Below are 8,475 nucleotides of genomic sequence, written 5' to 3'. Positions count from 1 at the left end.
CCTGGACAAGACTCCCGATACTACACTCGCCTACCTCTGTAACATGGTTGAAAATTATACGTGGCTCTGGACAATAACGTTAACTGTAAATGTGGAGCTATTAGGAATTACTGGTTTAACATTTGCTGTCAAGTTTCAATTTACACCGCCATCTTGTGGCTGATACGAGAACTTCTAACAGAGAAGCAGAGAAAACAGGCAAGCTAGAACAGGGGGTATAAATACAAAAAAACCAGGCTAATTAGACAAGATACATGAAATAGAGAGACGATGGGATAGTCAGTAAAAGCTTTATTTAGTCTAGGACACATCTGTATTACATTGATATTTGTTAATCTTTTAGAATACAATCTGGCTTTTCAAAATAAAAGCAAGGTCATTTTAAAGCTTTGTTTTTTGTTTTGTTTTGTTTAACACATGATACCTTTAATAAATACTCTTTGTTTACATAAGAACAACTAGTGATATGAGTTAGACAAAACAATATCAGATTTGTTTTTTAAAGATCAGTGTAAAGGCAGTCGAACAGAAAAGAGGCCACTGAAGACAATGTGGGCTACTGCTTCACTTTTAGAGATGCGATTTGGGTAAATGAACAGTGAAATTCTAAAGCAACATTTGAGGTGTTCACCTTTACTTAATACTGAAGTATTCAAAGTGAATGCAGTTTCAGAAAATAATGTTAAATTGTTTTAGTGCTCATTTACATACTACTAGAGATAACATTAAGAACAGGACTGGTGCCATTTTAAGACACTCATACCAACTCCGAATATTTACTTAACCATTTCGACTGATGATTTATGTAATTCTACCCAAGTTTGCTGTTACACAGTTTGCAATTCTATAAAAACCTGAACGTATGCAGTAGATTTTCTATGAGAAAACAAAGGTATTTCCACTGCAAGCTAAACAGCCCAAAAACTAATCAATTGTTTGTGCGTGTGTGTGTGTGTGTCTAGCTCGGCAGTACTGTTATCACTCTACTCTAACAAACAGTATTTGACCTCCATCTAATCTTATGGACATGAACATTGCTCTGCTGATCTAACCTAGTACTCTTGTGACCCATGCTGAGTCACTGTCCTTGTATGTAAACGGAAACAGAAAGCTAATACCATGACTGGACATTCATTATTCACCTATGGATCCTTAGCCTGGTAAAAAGATCCTGAAGAGGGATGTTTGGGGTCAGTAGGAGGCAGTTCATACAAACAGGACACTAAGGGATGCCTCAAGGTTCCATTATAGGCAAATTGCACATTTAATTAATTCTACTGTTCACCAGGAGACTGGTGAAGTTCTCTCCAACACATAATAACCATTGTTTAAGACGTTCTTCAGCTCTTAGTCCATTTGCTGAATGTGAGGCTCCCAAGCAAAAGCACACGTGCAAACACACACCCACACACACACACACACACACACACACACACACACACACACACAAGCAGAGCCACACAATTCACCTTGTGTACATTGCGCGGCCTTGCACCACTGTAATACATACTTCTCACTCAGGGGTGGAGAGACCGTGAGGAATGGGAACGCAGGAACACAGGGAAAAAAAGCTCTGGCAATGTGCAGCCGCGCTGATATCTCACCCTGGTCAGGGAGAGAGGGGAAAAAGAAAGGGCAGCAGGACGAGGTGAAAGAGGTGTGCGTATCTAGAAAGATCTGAGAGGAAAATGAAGAACGTGTCAGTGGAATGAAGGACAGCGAGTCAACCACTAATTCGTTCGAAGCTGTTGGTTATTATATGAATGTTCCGTGTGCATGTGTGGTATGAAAGTGGAAAGCACTTTTGGTTCCCAACTGATGAATCTGATCTGGCCGTTCTTCTTAAGACCATGTAGGAAACTAGAGACAAATGTCATCAACAGTCATCGGTCCTTTAGGAAGAAACAATCCAATTCTTCAGACAGCAGAGAAATCCTTCACATCCAGAATGTTTTTCCCCTTACAATCAACATTCACACACATACACAAACCTAAACACACTTACCTACACAAAAAGGTCACACACATATTGACACACTAATTGACACACTTCTTATTCATAGTAAAAGAAAAAAAAAGGTATGTTACATATTTTCACTTCTATATTACCTTGTTAATATGGAGAGAGGAAAGCTAAATTCTAACATGACAACTCCTTTTTGTGTTTTCTTTTAAGCATTTGACAATAACGGCAGAAGCTTTCCCTCTATGCAGCAATACTAATAAAAAGTGTTAAACGACAGATTCCACAACGTTGCCATGGCGCTAGTTAATGCTTCAGTGGCCTTCAGCCATCTCAGGATTCAGCTGCTTGTTCAGGGCTCCCAGTGCCCAATGTCACGTTTGAACATTCATTCAGAAGCACTGAAGGTGAATGCTGTCGTCCTTTTGCTTGTTCAAACCAGAACAAAGAGAGAAGAAGTCACATGGGGTCAGAATCCCATTGTTACAGAGGTGTTGGATACTGAAACCCCAACTTGTGACCTCGCTAATGTGGGGGATCCTTAGGACGGTTCTTCATGGCATTTACAGTTATTGGCCAGTAGAGGGCAATATTGTAAAACGAAGTGACAGGATGATACAAATCGCTAACATGGGGTCACACACCCCTCACATCCTTTTTCCTTCTCTCATTTCCTTCTGGCATCTCCCATCTGATCCTAAGCAGTTTGGACACTGTCCAGTCTGGATTTGCCACTGCAGTGGGACGCTCACCACTGGTTATTCTGTAAAGGGCTTGAGCAGAAGGCCCCGGTGACACAGTAACACTGCTAAGTCATGTCCACTGTGCACCTGTAATGAGACAATGGCATCTCCTGCTACTTCTGTTACTGGGACCAGACGTGACAGACCAGGCCATCTCAGAGGACTGCTGGAGTTGGAGGGATATGTCCTTCGGTGTTGCCTCCTAACGAGCTTCACTTCTCAGTCAAACTTAGTACGGGAGGCAGCTCCTAGCTGTGACAGGAGACAGAGCATCTTAAAGGAGAGCATTTGCAGGTCTCGATGGGTTCTTGATTTGACTGGTGACACGGTGCAATGGTCACGGGCCATGGGCGTAAAGCAACGGTTGAGTGAAAGTGCCCCTTGTGAATCCAAGAGGTTGCAGGAGCTTTTTTTTCTACTCAGCGCTCCAGAAATGACGATTCGCTTCCAGCACACAGCGCAACCACAGAGCAACACTGAGTATGAGAAAGCAACAGTACCTAAAACAGCTCTCTGCGGGAGGCCTCAGACCACCCTGTGCTAAGTGGAACTCTCTTTCCAAGTTAACAGTTTTCACAAGAATGTTACATAGTAGTTTAGTTCTTTTTCAGAAACTTTGTAAGGACATTTTAAGTAAAATATTTCTGATTCTCTTTTTACACACAGAAGGGGCCTATATGTATGCATCAATGAGGAACTCACTTTACATTTCCCAATGGTACATGGTATTCAGTACTCAGTATGTAAACCCAGATCTATACATTCACAGCAAATGGTCACACTCCGCTGGCTCTATCTATTGCACTAACGAAAAGCTTTTCACCCAGCCCTGCGTCCGTTTTCCAATTCTCTCTGCACGCCTTCAGGGAATCTCTCACGTGGCTGGGAAGGGAGACTTAGGAAAGTGGGACCGGATCAAGCGAGACCTGGGGGGGCGGGGCCTGAAGAGGCGGGGCCTAGAGAGCCAGTATTCAGATGCGGCCATTGCCATGGCTACTGCCCCGCCTGGAGGTGAGGCTGTGTGGTGTGTACTGGAGTTCAGAGGTCAAGGCCAGTCCACAAGCCTCACAAGCCAACACCAGCTGCCTCAGAGCATCCAGAGCGTCCATTTTAGCAGTGCGTAGAAGGTCACACTGACCCTGAGTGAAGGGCAGAAACAGAGATAGAAAGAGATAGAGAGGAAGAGACAGGGAAACAATGCAGAAAAAGAAACAGAACATTTATGATGAATAACATTATATTGCCACTTAGGCAAAAGTTAGAATTGAGTGCATGAAGAGGAGAAAACTTTCCTCTCTAAGTCTCAATACTGACACTTTTAGAAAGTTTGGCATTGTCTGTTCTACAATTCACAATGTGAGTGACAGGTCCCGAAATCAGAGCCTATTCAATGCTGCAAAACGCTGAAGAATATCAATTAGTTTAAAAATGAAACTTCAGTGTGTTCACAAATTGATCAAAATAAGCAAAAGAATCCCAACAGCAGTAAGGATGTGAGGCAGGAAGAGTCTAAGAGTGGGGGGTGGGCCTTCCACCTTCAGGACGGTGATGTTCCACGTGAAGCTCTCCACAACTTTGCTCTGCTTGCGTCCCTTCAGGTTTTCCTTCTCCCCTAGCTTTGGCAAATCCTCATGGAACACCATGCCTGGTGAAGACAGGGCATTGAACACACGCACGCACACACGCACGCACACATACAGCATCACATTATCAAGAAGGACCGTGCAGGACACCTGCAAAAAAATCATGTATAAATGCATGAACGCCTATATTCAAACACAGTCGACAGGTGTGATTCTGCAGGATCTGGCAGACGTCGGCGCTGCAGCTAGTTAGGTAGCATCGTGCTAGCCTACATGGAGCGTCTCTCTCCTAAAATTCCTCTCACTATTTCCCTCTCATTCCAGAACAGCAGCGCATGTTCCCGTTCACTCTCTCAGCCAATTACTGGCATAGGCGCATACCATTCCACCTCAGAGTGAGTTCTGAGTTCATTTTCACAGGCATAAATAGGAAGGGAGTGTGTGTGTGTGTGTGTGTGTGTGTGTGTGTGTGTGTGTGTGTGTGTGTGTGTGTGTGTGTGTGTGTGTGTGTGTGTGTGTGTGTAAGTGTGTGTGTGTGTGTGTGTGTGTGTGTGTGTGTGTGTATGTGTGTGTGTGGGTGTGTGTGTGTGTGTGTGTGTGTGTGTGTGTGTGTGTGTGTATGTGTATGTGTGTGTGTGTGTGTGTGTGTGTGTGTGTATGTGTGTGTGTGTGTGTGTGGGTGTGGGTGTGTGGGTGTGGGTGTGTGTGTGTGTGTGTGTGTGTGTGTATGTGTGTGTGTGTGTGTGTGGGTGTGGGTGTGTGTGTGTGGGGAGAAACAAGAGAGAGATCTGTGATGTTCTAACTCTATCTGCTTATTCTTTGGCCTTTTCCATGGCGGACAGCTGAGTGCACGGGCCATGGCTCTCGTCACATGGACGTGGTGGAAATCTTGCCCTCACTTCCACGGTAACGGCACTCCCTCACTTCCACGGTAACGGCACTCCCTCACTTCCACGGTAACGGCACTCCCTCCCCCACAACCACTCAGTATGGGCCTCTTGGCCCACGAGCAGCGGGACAAAACAACAGTACAATTGCGAATGTTTGATGTTAACAAAACATGGCATCAGCTGTTAATTAAATACTGTAGACTGTATCAGCCTGCAAGGGATAATGTGGAGTATCCCCCCCCTCACACCCCGTGGCCACCAGTGGGATATTATTACTCCCGCGTCCCTGGTTTCAACCCACCGTCTTTCTGCACCTGGGCGATCCTCTCCTGCACGCCGTCCGCGTTTTCTATTAGCTGCTTATTAGCTGAGATCATCTGTGGATGACATATATATATATATATATATATAAGGCAGTAAGGTTAGGATCCACAGAACCAGAGACACGTTGTATATTTGTCTCGTGGTCAGCAGAGACCATGCATGCTCTCTCCCACACTGGAGATATTTATAACGCGCAGACCAGCCAGACAGCTGGGCCAAGTCTGCCTGTTTGTCTGTCTGCCTTACTGCCCCCCACTCCTTCCCCATCTCGGATGCTCCAGAAGACGCCATGTCCAGGGTGCAGCAGAGAGAGAAAGAAGGATGGGTGTAAACAGGGAAGCGATATGATCATCGACGTCCAGGCCTGTACGCCCGTCTTGCCGAGCAAAATCCCGCTCAGGTTGAAAGAACAGAGGAAAAGGAGGACCGCGCTCATGTCTGTCCACGCACCCCCACCCACAGACACGCCCATGCCCACCCACGGACACGCCCACCCCCACCCACGGACACGCCCACGCCCACCCACGGACATGCCCACGCCCACCCACGGACACGCCCACGCCCACCCACGGACACGCCCACACACACCCACGGACACGCCCATGCCCACCCACAGACACGCCCACCCCCACCCACAGACACGCCCACGCCCACCCACGGACACGCCCATGCCCACCCACGGACACGCCCACCCCCACCCACAGACACGCCCACCCCCACCCACAGACACGCCCATGCCCACCCACGGACACGCCCACGCCCACCCACGGACATGCCCACGCCCACCCACGGACACGCCCATGCCCACCCACAGACACGCCCATGCCCACCCACGGACACGCCCACGCCCACCCACGGACACAGCCCAGGTGAGCCCACGTTCGTAGTTGTAGGCGCTGAAGCAAGGAAGGAATTGCATTCAGTAGCTAGGCAACCTCAGGATTTGAAGTGAACATCTCAGGGACTGTGCGCGCACAGGCCGGCTATCTCCGGTCTGCCTGGGCTCACCACGGTGACTACCCACACTACCCTGCACGCATAACTCTCTCATTCACGTTGTGTCTCCTCAGTTTGCCCTCTTATTCAGTGGTGTAATAAGATAATTCTGTGGGTTGCTTGTTGCTTGCCTGTGTTATTTTTACCATATAACCTAACAACCTACATGATGAATAGCTTTTGGTCCTTTACATTATATGTTTTGCACTGTCCTCCGTGTAATTTGGCTCTGAGTACCTTAACTGCATTAAGTTTATTGTGTGGGTGGGTAATTTAGTACTGGTGAATTAGGCCAAACAGTCCAAACAAGCAAGGGGTCCGAGCAGTGCGGACGCCACACCGGTAGCTCATTCCGGTGTGTCCCATTCTCTGCATTCTGTTGCTTAGCAGCTAGATGGATGCTGTGTCCCAGTCTACCTGACACATTGCTTAGCGACCAGACGGCGCCCCGGCGCAGGACAGGCTCGCTCGCTCACTCACTCACTCTTGGCGTGCGACAGACCTGTCCGACTGCGAGAGGGGGTGTGCCGTGCTCGGCTGTTCGCTGCTTTTATTAACGCTCCATTTTCATGCAAACGTTTCCTTACATTTTCTCTTTGTGCAAATGCAAAACTCCAAAGTCACTGAAGTGCACTTGAGAAGTCCGGACTCTCCTGTGGACAAAGCCATGCTCGGCGTCTACCCAAGATGGTTCCCGTGAGTGTGTACGTCTCCTGTCTCTGGAAAACCGCACTAAAGAAAGAAGCCCTCTGGAATAGATTTTGTCTTATGATTATTGAATTAGACCCTAGAAACCAAACAAAAAGAAATACTGAAAACGTCTATATCATGACTAAGACCACCCTTTGGCACCAGTGTTTCCATTACAAAGACAGGGCCATCTTGACTTTGTTAGCCATTTAAAGCTTTCTTTTCAATCCACGCGTGTTACGTACCACGTCGTAGGCATTAAGCAGCTTGCGCGTGGTGTCATTCAGGTTGCTGAGGGGCTCCAAGCAGGGGTAACCATCTTTCAGAATGAGAGTGGCCCCAGGGGGCCCATCGGCTCCTTGCAGTCTTGTCGCCAGGCTCTGGATGCACTGCTTCAGTTTGGCCACAGGGGGGAGGCCACACTGCTCTTTGAAAGCCACAGTCGCACTCTAGAGACAAAATAAACAGAAACAGAATGTTATAACGCACACTTCAGAGTCACCACAAACCCACACGCAAAACGCTGCTGACCGAAGATGAGCAAGAACAGCCCCACGTTCATGTTTTCACTCTGCTAGCGGTTAGCTTCTCCCAAATACAGCAACTCACTCAAATTTATTACGTTTTATCTCAACACGACGACAGATAATAGCAGGTATTACCATAAACATCATCTGTGACTGGCTGGTCTGTGTTACACAGAGAGATAAAGCTGCCCACTTACATCAGCTATTTCAGTCTTGGTCATCTATCGGATTTTCGGATTTTATGATTCGGCTTCTCTCATTGGAGTGTGACAAACGGGGGAGCCAGTTTCCATTTTCCACATGGCAGAGTCATACAACCAGTGCCATTATTATCATAACTCACCTGGGGAGTGTGTGTGTGTGTGTGTGTGTGTGTGTGTGTGTGTGTGTGTGTGTGTGTGTGTGTGAGATAAGCAGTTCTGTGGGAATGTGGGGTATTTATAGATATGGAGCGATACTCCTCCCCCACCTCGTGCAATTCACCTGCCCTTTCACTACTCTCAGATGGCATCTGATCCCACAAGTACTTCACACACACACACACACACACACACACACTCACACACACACACACACACACACACACACACACACTCACACACACTCACACACACACACACACACACACACACACACACACACTCACTCACTTCCACACCCACACAGACGCCCCCCCCCCCACACACACACACACACACACACACTTCTCTTATTTCAAACACGCCACATCAGGAAGGCAAGTTAGGGTACCTACATCAA

At 47.3% G+C, this 8,475-nt stretch overlaps 1 protein-coding gene across 3 annotated transcripts in view; it reads right to left on the bottom strand.

Moving 5' to 3' along the window:
- Positions 1-273: 273 nt before the first annotated feature.
- plcl1 (phospholipase C like 1) overlaps positions 274-8,475 on the bottom strand; it is a 47,085-nt gene continuing 38,883 nt past the window's right edge. For 2 of the 3 annotated variants that reach the window (XM_027026274.3, XM_081720608.1), the window contains exons 5-8: positions 7,435-7,638; positions 5,481-5,556; positions 4,242-4,351; positions 274-3,845 (exon numbers count right to left, since the gene is read on the bottom strand). In XM_027026274.3, coding sequence (XP_026882075.2) covers positions 3,678-3,845; positions 4,242-4,351; positions 5,481-5,556; positions 7,435-7,638 — 558 coding nt within the window. In that variant the 3' untranslated portion in view covers positions 274-3,677. The remainder of the gene's footprint in view (positions 3,846-4,241; positions 4,352-5,480; positions 5,557-7,434; positions 7,639-8,475) is intronic. The other variant, XR_014125260.1, reaches the window with a different exon arrangement.

The sequence above is a fragment of the Electrophorus electricus genome, chromosome 9 (assembly GCF_041902795.1).
Source record: "Electrophorus electricus isolate QZ-2024a chromosome 9, ASM4190279v1, whole genome shotgun sequence".
NCBI lineage: Eukaryota > Metazoa > Chordata > Actinopteri > Gymnotiformes > Gymnotidae > Electrophorus > Electrophorus electricus.
Note: the sequence above shows the minus strand (reverse complement) of the source record. Positions and strands in the feature narration are given on the sequence as shown.